A 15,645-nucleotide genomic window follows, 5' to 3' on the forward strand; every position below is an offset into this window, starting at 1 on the left:
TGGTCCCGGCGACGCCAGGTCTTTCCTGCTGGGTCCTGTGATGGCCAATTCGTTCTGTCACGACCCATCGGAACGAGAGTAGGACCCAAATGCAGGACTCAGAAGATGCAAGGTAGTTCAAGGAGACACGTTTATTATATGCAGAGGTAGGGGATCGAGCAGGCAGTCCGGTGCAGCAGCGGTAGTTGGGACGTCGGGCGAAGAGAGCAGGTGAGCGGACAGGCAGGAGTCGGTACACAGGGGAACAATCAAAGCAGGCAGAAGTAACGAAGGAGTCAGGCTTACAAGGTAGGTCGTAGAACGGACGAAGGTCGGTACACACAGGTTCAATCAGGGATACCGGAGCACACGAACGGGACATGAAGATCAACGAACTGGCGCTGGCCAGTTGTCATCGCGGTCATATAAATCCACAGCATAATCAGGCTGCATGAGGGGCAGGTGTGTACCTCCCAATCAGCGCACCTGCGCGGGCACCCGCACAGCTCGTGCTGGAGCGGCAGGATCATGACACTTGTTGGAAAGGGAACCCACTTACACGCATGAAAAAAAACAAAAAATTACACCTGCTTTTTTGTTCCTCAGTTAGGGTGCTTCTTTGATTGGTTTAATTCTGGCTACATTCTCTTTCATGTCACAGTTCTTGGTGTTGTGATTCAGAGAGTACTTGGCTTTCCCCGCACACACAACAAATTTTGGGTCGTTAGTATTGTAAACATTTAACAAAGATTGTTTGGACCAACTGGTTTCGTACCCTGTTATCGGGACAAGTCCATACTTAACACACCTGTGTCCAAAGGTTAATCGAATAAAGTAATTTCATAATACATATTCTGAGGCTGCACAGTTGTGCAGCTGCAAACCGTGGCCTCACAGTTCTGAGGTCCCGGGTTCAATACCCTGCCTCTTGCCTGTTGACAGCTGGCATAGGCTCCAGTACTCCCTGCGACCCTTGTAAGGATAAGCAGCTAAGAAAATGGATGGATGGATAATACATATACTGTATTTTGTTGCCCTTTGTCAGGAATAAACAAAATCAGGACATAAACATCCCGTTTTTTCTGTGTATAACAGGCCGTAGTGAACTATGGTACAGACACTATATTATATGTTGGGGCAACTTTTGCCATTACAAACACAATTACTTCAGCAGTATGTTAAACAAAATCGATCTGTACTGCATGGTAAAATGAATGCCAAAGAAGGTACGGTGTAAATATTATTTACAGTAAATGTAATGACTTTCATGCATGTATTGCAAAATGACCACCTTGGACTCAAAATGAATTCTGGTTCTACGAGAAACCTCGATTAACTGTTACAATCCTACTTAAGTACATCAAATTGAAATGAGATTTTCTAATTTGGAACAATATTAAAGATTAAGGACAATTCATTAAGGAGATGAACCAGTTGAATGGTATCTGCCAATTTCACATTATTAAATGTCATGTAAATCTCAATATTTGACAGTTTGTGGTTTGTACATGTGCAGTTTATGTCCAAATCCAGTGAAAAGCCCAGATTGCTTCAGATCCCTTCCGAGGACATGGACTCTGAGGACGGGGGGGTGACGTCGCCCTCAGAGAAGACTTTTCAGAGTAGAGTGAGGGGGGATTCTCTGAGGGAGGTGGATCCAAATACATCCAGTAGTCAAGAGCAAATCAACCTACAGCATGCACTCATACTCAACCAGGTTGGTAGTGCACTTAACACAATCTAAGAAATTAGAGCATATAAACTATACATAAAGTAGAGTAGGTCCTCTAAAGTTGTTATTCAGCCGTTTGTCCTCTAGATGGAGGACTATCCACGTCTTCACCACATTGGTTATTGAATAGAGTTTAAATTGTGTTCAGTTGGGAACCAATGTTCACAATAATCATTTTCAGGAATGATTGGTCCTCATTTAATGCAAAAATTGAAGTCACTTTAATTTGATTCAAAACAACAGTGTCTATCTTTTACTTTACATGATGCATACCTGAGTATGTTGTTTCTTTATTTTCTCTGTATTTTTTTACAACTTTATATTAGTAGTAGTCAGTGATTGCCTGGCGGGCAGTAGATACTGTTTGAAAAAGTAAAGAGAGAGAGAGTGAGTTTTGTTGTTGGTGTAATCATAACACATCTCTTATTAGAGGTCAAACTTCATTTTTAGCACAGTCTTCTTCTTTTCCTTTCGGCTTGTCCCGTTAGGGGTCGCCACAGCGTGTCATCTTTTGCCATCTTAGCCTATCTCCTGCATCTTCCTCTCTAACCCCAAATGCCCTCATGTCTTCCCTCACCACATCCATAAACCTCTTTTGTCTTCCTCTCGCTCTTTTGCCTGGCAGCTCCATCCTCAGCACCCTTTTACTAATATATTCACTCTCTCGCCTCTGAACATGTCCAAACCATCGAAGTCTGCTCTCTCTAATGTTGTCTCCAAAACACCCAAATTTTGCCGGCCCTCTAATGAACTCATTTCTAATCCTATCCAACCTGCTCACTCTGACCGAGCGAGAACCTTAACATCTTCATTTCTGCCACGTCCAGTTCTGCTTCCTGTTGTTTCTTCAGTGCCACGGTCTCTAATCCGTACATCATGGCCGGCCTCACCACTGTTTTGTAAACTTTGCCCTTCATCCTAGCAGAGACTCTTCTGTCACATAACACATCAGACACCTTCCGCCAGCTATTCCAACCTGCTTGGACCCGTTTCTTCACTTCCTTACCACACTCACCATTGCTCTGGATTGTTGACCCTAAATATTTGAAGTCGTCCACCCTCGCTATCTCTTTTCCCTGTAGCCTCACTCTTCCCCCTCCACCTTTCTCATTCACGCACATATATTGTGTGATTTTTAGCACAGTGAAGTTGAAAATGACTTATAATAGCAACAGTATAAAACTGAAAAAAACTGTAAAATTGTCACATGTTTCTTTGCATACCACTTCCAGTGATAAATTCCATTTTATTGCATTTTGGCAAATCCATTTTCGTTACCTCATTGTCATCACTATTTGTTTCGGGCTAATTGTCATGGATACGCTCGTGAAATTAAGAACACTCAACAACACAACAAATGAACAAAATTTGAGGCTGAGGAAATCAGCTCAGGCAAATTGCTTTGTGTCAACCAGGTTTTGTTTACTTTGTTGATTTTTGTTTTCTTGACCTGTAGACAGTTTTATTTTTTGAATTTCTAAAGGTGTTAAGTGTTCCAGCAGTCCCATTTTGTGATTCTCCTATGTGACATTATGTATGATGTACCTTCTGTCTCATCAGCATCTCTCAATGTTTTATAGTCCTTACTGTGGGAGCAGCAGAAGCAGCTGCAGCAGTTGCATCGACAGATGGAGACGCTGGCGGTACCGATGCTACGTACTGGTGGAGGCGGTGTAGTCTGTGGCGCGTTGGCTGTGCATCGGCCCTTGTCACGTACACAGTCCTCCCCGGCCTCCACATCTCTCACGCCACCTGAAAAACCTTTGAGCCTGACCGGGCAGGAGGCCAGCATCAAATCACGCTTCACAACTGGTGAGTGTCACGTAAGGGCCTTTCCTGGTGTAAGTTTGCATGCTCTTTAACCTTGTTTCACCGACACTGCGACCGTAGCCCGTGACGTTAAAACATTGAAGCCTAATAGGAGACGCTGTGATCACTTAGACTGTCTTTGTGAACGCTACATATGAGGTTATTTCGCCTGTGCAGGACTGGTGTATGATTCACAGATGCTGAAGCACCAGTGTACCTGTGGAGACAACAGCAGTCACCCAGAGCATGCTGGGAGGATACAAAGCATCTGGTCCCGACTACAGGAGAGAGGCCTAAGGGGGCAGTGTGAGGTACGTCACAAGACACGGGCCGACAAAGCACTAAGTTGTCTTGAAAATGAAATGGTTTCTCCCTAATGGCTATTTTGTTGAATTAAGACTTTTTTTTTAGGGACTGAATAAAGTTGATGTTCCAAGGGTGCGCCCTCGTAATCCACTACCAATTATGTGTCATTAACCAATGCCATGGCCACCCTCCTTGTGTTGTCACAGAGCATTCGTGGTCGTAAGGCAACTTTGGAAGAGTTGCAGTCCGTCCATACTGAGCGCCATGTTTTGCTCTATGGCACCAACCCGCTCAACAGGCTCAAACTGGACAACCGCAAATTGGCAGGTATGCTGACTTAGTGTTTTCTGTACCACTTCTCTTCATTTGGGTCTCCGGTGAGCTGGAGTCATCCTGACTGACTTTGGCCGAGAGGCAGGGTTCAGCCTGAACTAGTCAGCAGTCAGTTGCCGGGTACCCTTAGACAAAAAAAGCCACCCACACTCACATTTATGGATGAGTCGTCTTCAATTAGCATAAGAAACCTGTTTTTGGAATATGGAAGGAATCCGAAGTAGCCGCAGAAAACCCATGCAAGCTCCACATGGAATGACCCGAGCTCGTATTTGAACCCCTAACCTCAGAACCATGCCACTCAATTTAATGATTTAGCGATAAATGAGAAGTTCCTTGGCACTGCAAACGTGATCCAAAGTGGCAGTGTGAGCGTTACATCCAGTTGTGCTACACTTACATTATTCACTCGTACTGCATTTTGATAACCTCACTTTTAGGAGTTCTGTTCCTTACCACTTTTATAGCTTAAAAAATGGATTGTACTATTTGAGTGATGTCATGGTTTGTTTTTTCAGGTATCCTCTCTCAAAGGATGTTTGTCATGTTACCGTGCGGAGGTGTTGGGGTAAGTTTAAAATGCAGATCCACCTAGTCAGTACCCTAAATAATGACATTGTATGTTCTCTGCTTGGGTGTAATGAAAGATCTCACATGAAATGCAGTGCAAATGAAAAATAAAAAGACATCCACTTTTTTTTGGACTGCAGTTACACGCTCTCTTGACATTCTCTGACCATGACTAATAAAAGCAACATGTCGAGGACACGGGAATGAACCAATACAGATTGTTTCTGATGTTGAGTCAGGTGGCTAGTAATCCCATTTAGTTAAAAATTACACGATGGAACCAAAATGGATCTTGCAAAGAAATTCGGAAAACAAAATATTAAGTGTAATGGTTTCCTTTTAAGTGCTTGAAATCGTAACCTCCAAATTCAGAATGGCAGTGAGAATTAAAAACTTTTGTAAAGTAACCAACATTTTCAGGAAAGTTTCCACTCTGTAGTCAAAACATAATCTAGATTGTCGAGTGTCTTATATGTGTGTTTTCATCCATTTTGAAAGGGAAGAGTGTTTTATGGGTTTGTTATGTTAACTAGAACTAACTGGTTAACGTCTTTGTTCACTTGTGAGTTTATGTTCATATAGAATGAGATGCAAATTTGCAAGATATACAGAGTGCTATCCTGATTCAATTACAAAAATTGTTCTAGTGTTGATGATTCTTATGGCAATTCGAACTGTTGAAATGTTTGTTTAAAAAAAAAAAAAAGCTTCAACAGCTAATAATTGGTAGTTAGCAAGCGTTTTACTTTAATACTTTAATTTGCATTGTTTTCTTTGGCATGAATTATTTTGAGATCGGAACAAATTGGACAGTGACTCGTGTTTCAGATCAAATCGTGTTTGACCTCAGGAGTTCCATACCTATTTATTCTTCTGATTTTTTTTTTTTTTTTTGGGAGACAATTTGATAAATAAAATACAGTGCAGTTAAATGTGTTTGTAAAACAGTACTGGATGTATTTAAAGTTAATTTTCACTTTTTGTCCTATGAAACGAACTACTTCTATCACTATAACACAATATTTCATTTTTTATGTGATTCAATGAAATAATCCTCTTGAGCATCTGTTTACTACATGTATATTGAAACAAGAAAAATGTAGTTGACATCACAAAAAGTACTGCAAAAGCTTTGAAAACAGATGCATTTGAATCTACCCTTTGCAAAGGTGTAAGAAGCCTGATGGATGGTTGTGCCTGAAAATTGATTTGTCATGTCGCTGTCTTTCGTGTTGCAGGTTGACAACGACACCATCTGGAACGAGTCGCACACGTCCACAGCATCACGCATGGCCGCTGGCAGTGTTGTCGAGTTGGCTGTCAGAGTGGCCAAGGGTGAACTGAAGGTAAGAGTATTTTTTAATTTTTTTTTACTTTTGTTATTGATTTGGTCTCCCCAAAGGCAAGATTTCAGTCTATTTAATTTCTATTATGACATAAATGCAGTCAAGAGACACACAAGACAATACTTTAATGAAATCCTTTATAAAGAATGCATGCACTTGTAGTAGCCTTTTTTTTTTAAATGTGGCTCAACATGACAAGTCTAAAACACTTTCCTGTCAGAACAATGTTTGTGGCACATATTTCCTTACTTTCCCTTTCTTTTCCCTCATAACGATTAGCAGGCTTCACTGGTCTTTACATCAGGTACACCTGCACTTGCACCTATGCTGGTCTTCTAAATGTAAAGAACTCCATCATACTAATTTCCATTATATTTCATCGTATTGAAACCTATTATTAAATACGTATCGCTCTGTGTGTTTAAATGACAGCATGTAGGCGTATCTGGTACTTAAATAATGAATCTTCTGTTTCCCCAGAGAGTGGCAGCTAATATTGAACCGAATCAATTACTTTTGATTGATTTGATTGAATTAGTACCGTAATTCCCGGCCCACAGAGCGCACCTGGTTATAAGCCTCACCCAGTACATTTGTAAAGGAAATACCATTCGGTACATAAATACGCCACAGCTGTGTAAAAGTCGCAAGTGCCCACATTGAAACCCACATTGAAACACGAGATATTTACAAAGAAAGACGGTACACAGACAGTTTAATGCTAGCGCCGCCGTGCTAATGCTAGTTGCGCCACGCTAACGCTAAGGCTAACACTGCGCTAACATGGCCGGTTTAAAAAAACATACCGGTAAAAATCATTTGAGACACGGCGGTAACACGCTAGCGCAGCGCTAACAGGGCCGGACCGGTAAAAGTCACTTCCTCTGCACATATATTCCACCAGTCTCACTCTTACCTTTTCCGCTCGAGTGCCCCCTTGCGGCCGTTCGGAAAAATGCACAAATTAGCCGCACCTGTCATAAACCGCAGGGTTGAACGCGTGTGAAAAAAGTTGCGGCTTATCGGCTGGAAATTACAGTAACTCAACGGGTAACTCGGTCAGACACAAGTGTTGTTATTTTCAGTGGCAAATAATGCCACCCCCAAATTTTGTGAACCCATTTCCTGATATTAATGGATGTGTTTATTTTGAGTAACAAGCTGATCATGCCTTCTTTTCCGATCAGAATGGCTTTGCTGTGGTCAGACCACCAGGGCACCACGCAGACCCGTCCAACCCAATGTAAGTGTATGTGGGTTTGAGTCTCCTATTGTCAAGATAAACATCTTGAAGACACTTGGGTTTCTTAAAGAGACGCCGGTCAAACCACTGCAGTCTTCCATTGTATTATTCTCCTCTGAATTTATGCTGGCATTGTTTCTTCACAGGGGTTTCTGCTATTTTAATTCAGTGGCAATCGCAGCCAAACAGCTCCAACAGAAGCTCAGTGTCAGCAAAATTCTCATTGTTGATTGGGTAAGTGTGTCATCTTTGCTTTATTTTCTGCTGCTGGTGTCAATAGTGATGTGAAAAATACTTATATTCTATGATGCCAGGACGTGCACCATGGTAACGGGACCCAGGAAATCTTTTACAGTGACCCAAGCGTCCTCTATATGTCGGTTCATCGCTATGATCATGGCAACTTCTTTCCTGGCAGCGGCTCACCTGCCGAGGTGGGTGTGGGATCTGGGTCCAATGTACCGGGATGCAATCAATTCTGACGAAATCTTTTTCATTTTAGGTCGGCTCTGGCGCTGGTGAGGGCTTCAACGTGAATGTGGCGTGGACAGGTGGACTGGACCCTCCCATGGGGGATCCAGAGTACCTTTCCGCATTCAGGTGGGGAAAAGAAAAAAAAAAAAGTACAAAAACTGGTGCTTCTTCGGAGCAATGAAATACATTTGTACACAAGTACATGCTCAGAAAACCAGATCTAAAAGTTCAAATCAAGCCACTGAAAATCCAAGTGAGAACACTGACATAAAGCTGACAAACTCGAATACCTATTACAGTCTACTGCTTTATATTAGGATGTCATTAGGGCTGGGTATAAAAATTGAATAACTCTGCAAAGTCGACTTCTGGAATAAGGCGCCTTGAAGCGCTGCTGGGATCACAAAAGAAACAGGAAAGATTTCCGCTCGGAACCGTGTTTCCTCCACCAGAACCAATGTTCCAACCGGATGTTTATTGATGTGCAGTATTGGACCACTGATAAACTGACAAAAATGACAACGAAGCATCTGAAGGTGCAGTGTACATATGATGTATGAGTGAGCTGTATGGTATTTTTTTCTTTTCACCTAAAATAGTAATTGCTAGTGTGCTAATGCTAATCATGAATGCTAACTAACCATTTAGCAAAGGCTGCATGTCTTGTCCTAAGTTGTCAAATGTGCACTCAACACTCCGTACCCACAATATGCAGTTCAGGGAGTGACGTCGAAAGTGAGAATAAAGTGCAGGTCAGTAGCTAAAAAGTTTTTGTTATATTTAGGAGGGGAAGTCAAGTACTCCCAATGTTGCTACGATTATTGATTCTAAATAGATTGTACCATGACAGTCCTCCATGTAACTGTAGCCTCTCTGATTGGATGGAGATACACTGACTTGCCATCTTCACCAGCATGGGGAACTGCTGTGGCTTCATACTAAATTGCTGTATTTTCATGGGACATCTTTCTCTTCTTTTGATTTCGATAGCGTCCAATTAAGGCGAAAAACTAGTTGGGCCACATTTAATTGCAACATCTGCCAGTCGATTCCAGGTAGTAAGTCACAGTGACATTCGCACGTTGGCCTGTTCACAGGTTATGGTTGGAATCTGTCCTCTCTTATTTGCAAAAAAAACCAAAACCTCAGGTATACGCTGTTTACGGGCTCAGCGTCTCCGGTGACTTCAGAGTGCCAAAGAAACAATTTAAAGTGATTTGATGAGCTTCATTTTGACAAAAGTAGTATTTTGCCGCCATAAATATTGATCCTTTCGGCCGTAAATGTTTCCTAAGTCTTATGGGCCATTCCTTCCTGCTCGTCGGCCTGATAGTCATTGGTGCATGGTTGGCATCAATAGAATTTTTGGCTGTCTGATGCTCCTAGCCCCAAGAAGGAGTAGCAACAATGTGGTTACTGGAAAATGGGATAGAGTGGCCACATTATTGGGAGAGGCAGAAGTTATGTGTTTGTATAACGTGCTTCTCTACAAACTGGCTAAAGTAAACATTAAGCCTTCTTCTTTTTCTTGATCTTCTTGTTTTTCATATTACATATACTTCCTTCAAATTACTCTCTCTGGCCAATGAAAATGCTCCATCTTTTCCCTTTTGTTGGCCTGTTTTGTGCAAAGAAACAAAAATTATACGGTTTCAAAGCCCCTCCCTCAACAAATTTTGCAGATAAATACTTTTCACTTAACAGCAAGAGTCAAACATGGTTGTCTAAACTGTTCCAAATTCAGATTGGTAGAGGTTAAAATGTGATATTGCAGTTTCTTTCCTGCACCGTTCAGCCTGTCACCACCTTACAATAACATAATAATATAATAACGATCAATAATAACATTTAGAAATTTTACTGGAAAGCCTGTTAGCCATTTAGTGAAACACACATTTCACAGGCCAGTTTGGGTGTACTTTTCTCTGCACCTTTATTCTTTATTAACACCCAACCCCCTCCCCACCCCATCCGTTACAGCCAAGTCTGATTGATCTTTAATAACTGTCCTCTCCCTCCCATCTTTTCATGTGTTACTTCAGGAGCTGGGGGCTGGAGTGGGGTGGGAGCGCTATGTCTCTAACAGGGAGGAGTTGTTCATTGTTGTATGTAGGAGGAATTTGTTTGCGATTTGAATATGCACTGTGTGTCTGTGTATATGTGTATACGTATTTGTGTCAGTACAATGTTTTCTTGGGATGTCTCAATTGGTCTTTGTGTACTCTGCCTGGTTGTTGTTTTATTACTGTATGGGAATGCACAATTCACTTGTGCATGCTCTCACTTTTGTCAATGAGCTCATATCATCCATCTGCATGCAGTCATGGCAGCAGCATGTGTTTGTGTGTGTACAAAGAGCATGACGGTGGTGGGGGCGAGTGGGGGGAGTCTCCAAAGTCCCCAGGCAGAGTAATGAAGCTAAATGGTTCCCAGATGGACTGTTTCCCTCTTTTTCTCCATGTTGTCAATGACGTGAGAAGAGTGACAGGGCTCTAATAGGAAACAGACTGTCTCACGCTGCCTTTGAACTTTGCCGACTGCACTGAGCTCAGGTCGAGTTTTTGCCAGAAACCCTCCCCAATTGTTCAGTACAATGAAAATGTTCAACATTTTCTATAAGCACAGAGCACCGATCACACAACGGTGTTGATCTTAGATACTCTCAGACGCACTATGCAATCGATATAGTTTGAATCCCCGTGCACAGAACCAGTCATATGTCCCAAATGCCCTTTTCCACTGCTCGCTTTGATGCATTTGTTTTTCCAGTGTAAAAAAAAAAAAAGAGTATTGCGGAAAACATTGAAAACCTGACTATGTTATACAGATCGCTCCTAACAGTAGATGCTAACAAACAACAATATCAAAGAAGCAGAATAAGGGCATGCATGAAAAATCAAATCAAATATTTTTACACTGTGACACAGGTTTGCTGATGTGCACAGAGCTTACATTGGCATGGACACTTTTGCAAATGACGATGGAACCTAGTTCAGTTCAGCTCATGTAATATTTTAGCTTCCTGCTGAATGGTAGTATGGCCAACTGAGCCTTAATTGATGACGAGTGGGCTTTATGTGTTTTTGTGCAACTGCAGGACTGTGATGATGCCCATTGCCCAGGAGTTTTCCCCGGACGTCGTCCTGGTCTCTGCCGGGTTTGACGCTGCGGAGGGCAACCCCGCACCTCTTGGAGGGTACAAGGTCTCTGCCAAATGTAAGCAAGGCTCCTCACCATATGCTCAGCCCTCTGTAATAGTTTTTTTTTTCAAAGCAACACTATGTTCCGATCAACAAGGAACTTTCATTTCTTCCGTCGTCAGAGATGTATTAAAAGGTTTTTATAGCTCGTGTCAAGTTTAGCCTGAAAAGCAGGAGTTGTGTTTTCAAGCATGACTTATTGTAGCTCTGATGTGACCATAATTACAGTGACTGCTTTTTGGCGTATTGCAATGGGACGTCAAAATATATACTTGTCCTAAACAAATATTGGGAAGTGTAGTAAAGCTTACGTCAAGGCAGCAAAGCAAGCGTCACTTTGGTTTGGTCACTGTATCTCATCGTAACTTATGTGTGTTTTGTCTTCCAGGTTTCAGCTTTCTGACTCGCCAGCTGATGTCTCTAGCAGGGGGCCGTCTGGTTTTGTCCCTGGAGGGAGGTCACGACCTCACAGCCATTTGCGACGCATCTGAGGCCTGCGTCAGTGCGCTTCTTGGTGCACAGGTGACGCATACTGGATGATGGAATTCTTTTTAAAAATCTCCCCCTCCCACAACTTGATCCTTGTGGTAAAGTGTCGCAATAGTTTTCTGATGAGTTTAACAATCTTTTATGTCCTCTTTGTCCTGTAGGACCCACTGTCTGAAGAAGTCTTGCTTCAGGAACCAAATGCTAATGCTATCCGCTCCCTGCAGACGGTCATACAAATTCAAAGTGAGCAGCCCAATTAAATTCCATTGCTATACAAAAGTCTGTCCCACACTCTTGTCAAAGCTTGATTCTGTCATTTCTCTGTGTGTGTTTTGTGTGTACTAGGTCAGTACTGGCAGAGCGTGAAGGCTTACAGTGGCTCCGTGGGTTTGTCCTACCTGGCTGCTCAGAGACGAGATTGTGAGGAAACAGATGCAGTCAATGCTTTGGCCTCACTCTCTGTGGGAGTTCTTTCCAGCAAAAGGTACTGGACACACAACTCTCCAAATCCCAAAATCTCACACCCAGATATCAAGCAGTCCATTTTATTTATGTATGTATTTTACCCTTAATTATCCAGGGAAGGCAATTGAGAACAGATTCTAATGTGCAATGTCGATCTACCTGCATCTAGATGAGCAAACATTTACACAATGCACTGTACCTTATCTACTCTTCAGGCAAGATTAACATGGTACAAACAAATTCAATAAAATACATCCAGTTGAAAGAGCAGATGAAATTTGGTCAGTCCCGACAGTGATGTTGTATACAGTTACTGTACAACGATCTCTGTGTGTATACGTCACCACTCAGTTAAGAGAAACACATTGCTTTGTTATTAGCATTGTTTTTATTTTTAGCATTAGCATTCTTTGTCCACAGATTGCAGAAATGTCTTTCCATTTACTGAAAAGGCCTTTCTTCTTTTTCTTTCTGTTAGGGTGCTGACTCCAAAGGTGCACGTACCTCTTAACCGACCATATTTATTTATTTTATTTTTGTATTTTTTTTCTTAGGATAAACGTACTCAATCATCACACACAAATTCATTTCATATTTAAATTAGTGCGAAATTTGAAAAAAGAACTTTGGGCTGAACTGTACAATGCGGTAGCTCCATTTAGTTATCTTTATTCGCCTAATCTGGTCAAAATGGCGTTTGATTTGTTGAAGTCTTCTGAGGTAGCAGCTCTGTTCTTCCGCAGAAGCAAGCACAAAACCTTTTTTCCTGATATGCAGTTGCTCAATTCTGGAATTCCATAAAGCCATACCTTCCAAAACAAGTTCCACGGCTGATGATATGCTGCAAATACATTGTCGCCCACCTCCAGCGATTTCTGCAATAAATCTCCTTTTCGAGGCCCAGCAGCGTATCATGTGCCATTCTGGCAATTCTTGCGTTATAAAATTTTCTGCAGGAATCTTGCATTATTCATTGAGAAAGGGAGGGGAAAAAAAATTCCACAATTTAAAAGAAAAAAAATTATCAGAGTGAGGTCGCACCCCTTCATAAAGGTAAGGGAAAATGAATTTTTCCCAATATTGCAAAACATTCAGCGTAGTAAATGTAGACAGCGAGTGAAAATGGTATTTCCACGGATGAGCAAACTTCATTTGGATCAGCACCGCATTGTACAACATTCAGCGATACCCGCCGCCTCCAATTCCCAGAAACTTGTCACATAGCTCGTGGTTTTTTTTTTTTGTTTGTTTGTTTTTTAGAAAAATTTAAGTCTGTTGAAAACTGTACCAGGAAGTGGGTGACAAATCCAGGATCTACACCTTCCAACTGCATATCTGCCACCTTTGCGCTTGCTTCACATCCCCCACAAAGTCATGGGAAATGCCTCCCTGGCAGAGCTCGTCAGTCAGACGCTGACCTCCCGTTTTCTGTCTTTTCCTCGCAGCGTTCCTGATGAGCCAATGGAACATGACACTGACTCCATATGACCAAATGCTGGAATCAACTCCCATTCAGGAACTTGGCTGGCCCCACTTGTAGCACTGCCAGCACTGCTCACGAGCACGACAGTTTGGGGGGTTAGGGGTGGGGGCAACCTTCAATCCATCTGCCTTATCACCACACAGACATCTAAACGTAGTCGAAGCACCTCAACGCCGAGAACCACTCGGCGGTAAACCTTGTGAAACCTCACCAAAGAGCAATACAAGATGTTTTATGAACTTGACTGACAATGAATTGTGCCTTTTGTACAGTACAACAGCTCTGTGAAACACACACCCACACACACCATTCAAATGTTTCTCCGTCAAGCATTGTGTTGCAGATGGTGTCTTTCCTGCCTGAATATTTGGACCAAGAGCTGCATTCTGCCCCTAAATACCTTGTTGAAGCACATGGGAACCAAATTGCATCACTGACATCAGGTCAACACACGTGAACACACACATACACAAATGACAAAAAGAGCGACAGTGGGAAAAATGCAGAACATTTTGTGTTTTAATAATGTCTTGAATGCAATTTGACCACTATGAGAGAATGAAGAGACAGTAAAAAAAAGGGCAAAAAGTCCTTGATTGATTTGATTGATTGCACTGTTCATTCCTTAATGTGAAGTTTTTAGAAAATTCCAAAGCCTGGGGGCGCAAAAATTATTAAAAGATGTTTTTAACTGTCTTTAACGTGTAACTGAATGAATGGTTTTGCATTTAGCCCTAACTCGTTTAGGATCTCCTAACTGCGCCCGAAGACCGAAATACTGTACAACTTGACATTGCATAAAGTAAAGGAGAATTTGCTTTCACTGACGTAGCGCTTGTATTAAATCGTCTTTTTCATTCCCCACCCAAGCGGACCATTCAAATAAGTAATGGCAATTTTGATTCTCTTGAATACATCACCCAAGTACAACTGCCTGAAAATACCCTGGTTTTGGAAAGAAGGGCTTCCATAGGAACCGTAATATACACGAGAGACGGGCTTTTTTTTTTTTTACTTTTTTTTTTCCGACAATTCCCACATTGGTGAGAATAAAATCTTTATGAAATACTTTAATGAGATAAGAGCTTCTCTCTGTGGTTTGCATGGCAGTTGTATTCCGGGTCGATGATAGCTTAACAGTGCCTCTGCTGGTTGTGGTGTTACACTCCATTTTTGCCTCAGGCATCAACAACTTGAGTATTTCTCAATGGTAGAATTGTTAATGATCAAATAATGGCTTAATTTGAGCATCCAGAATGTATACTGTTCTTAGAAGCATTTAAACCTGTGGATTGGGCGAGCAACACATTCAAAGACTGATGTCCATTTACTTACTTTTGTCCTTAATTGAGTCTTAATTTAAGAAACTAACCCAAGTCTTGTTTTTTTTTCCAAATGTAGCTCAGCTCTGGCTCAGAAGAATTTAGTAATGTTTTATACAAAAGTAATGCACTGTAATTTGTAGAAATTGGATGGTTGTGTTTTTTTAATGCATGTATTGAAAATCCATGTCTTAATCCTCTAACAATTTTAATCACAAGGGTTTTTGTAGCGGTAAATTGGGGAAAAACCCCAGTCTTATTGTTTTACCTTATCACTCAAAAACAAAAAACTAATTGTAATACTGTATCACTCAATTGAAAATTGACATCTCTGTGGAGACAAAAAGAAAAAACAGGCTAGATACATGCACACTGGAAACTTAAAGGGATAATGGACATGACCCTTGATCTTGCCAGAAAATACAGCAGTTGCAGTTATGAATGTAATGTGCAGAGCAGCTTTTTGTGCAATTTCTTTCTAGATTCTCAGACAATGTTGATAATTACCATCAACTCTTAAAGAGTTATAGCAACAAACACCCCTCCCCCGCCCCCAAAGAAAAACGCATTGTACCGAATTGTTTCATTAATGGTGGGGGGCAAACACACAAGACACTCCAGAACCAATTAATTTAAATGCAAGGTATGCATCCATAATTGTTGGGTTTTTTTTGTAAGTTTATTGCTTATGATTTATGCCACCTCTGGAGATTTTTGGTTCAGATAGTCACAAAATGCTCCCCCCAGACCACCACCACCACAGTCTGCACAATCCATTTACTGCATCAAAGCACCAGCTGTTCAGAACCAAACCCTATGATTGATTTTTAATCAAATTCTAGTTCTTTATATGCATCATAAGCAACAAATCATTTGCATCATGTATGAGCTGAA

General features: G+C 41.5%; 1 protein-coding gene across 8 annotated transcripts in view; it reads left to right on the forward strand.

Moving 5' to 3' along the window:
• hdac7a (histone deacetylase 7a) overlaps window positions 1-15,335 on the forward strand; it is a 61,881-nt gene extending 46,546 nt beyond the window's left edge. For all 8 annotated transcript variants that reach the window (XM_061801294.1, XM_061801330.1, XM_061801312.1 and 5 more), the window contains 15 exons: window positions 1,496-1,696; window positions 3,292-3,523; window positions 3,698-3,831; window positions 4,033-4,153; window positions 4,678-4,727; window positions 5,968-6,075; window positions 7,263-7,318; window positions 7,465-7,552; window positions 7,633-7,752; window positions 7,821-7,918; window positions 10,890-11,008; window positions 11,381-11,514; window positions 11,643-11,724; window positions 11,827-11,965; window positions 13,392-15,335. In XM_061801294.1, coding sequence (XP_061657278.1) covers window positions 1,496-1,696; window positions 3,292-3,523; window positions 3,698-3,831; window positions 4,033-4,153; window positions 4,678-4,727; window positions 5,968-6,075; window positions 7,263-7,318; window positions 7,465-7,552; window positions 7,633-7,752; window positions 7,821-7,918; window positions 10,890-11,008; window positions 11,381-11,514; window positions 11,643-11,724; window positions 11,827-11,965; window positions 13,392-13,434 — 1,725 coding nt within the window. In that variant the 3' untranslated portion in view covers window positions 13,435-15,335. The remainder of the gene's footprint in view (window positions 1-1,495; window positions 1,697-3,291; window positions 3,524-3,697; window positions 3,832-4,032; window positions 4,154-4,677; window positions 4,728-5,967; window positions 6,076-7,262; window positions 7,319-7,464; window positions 7,553-7,632; window positions 7,753-7,820; window positions 7,919-10,889; window positions 11,009-11,380; window positions 11,515-11,642; window positions 11,725-11,826; window positions 11,966-13,391) is intronic.
• Window positions 15,336-15,645: the final 310 nt, after the last annotated feature.

This window comes from Syngnathoides biaculeatus, chromosome 2, assembly GCF_019802595.1.
Source record: "Syngnathoides biaculeatus isolate LvHL_M chromosome 2, ASM1980259v1, whole genome shotgun sequence".
Classification (NCBI taxonomy): Eukaryota; Metazoa; Chordata; class Actinopteri; order Syngnathiformes; family Syngnathidae; genus Syngnathoides; species Syngnathoides biaculeatus.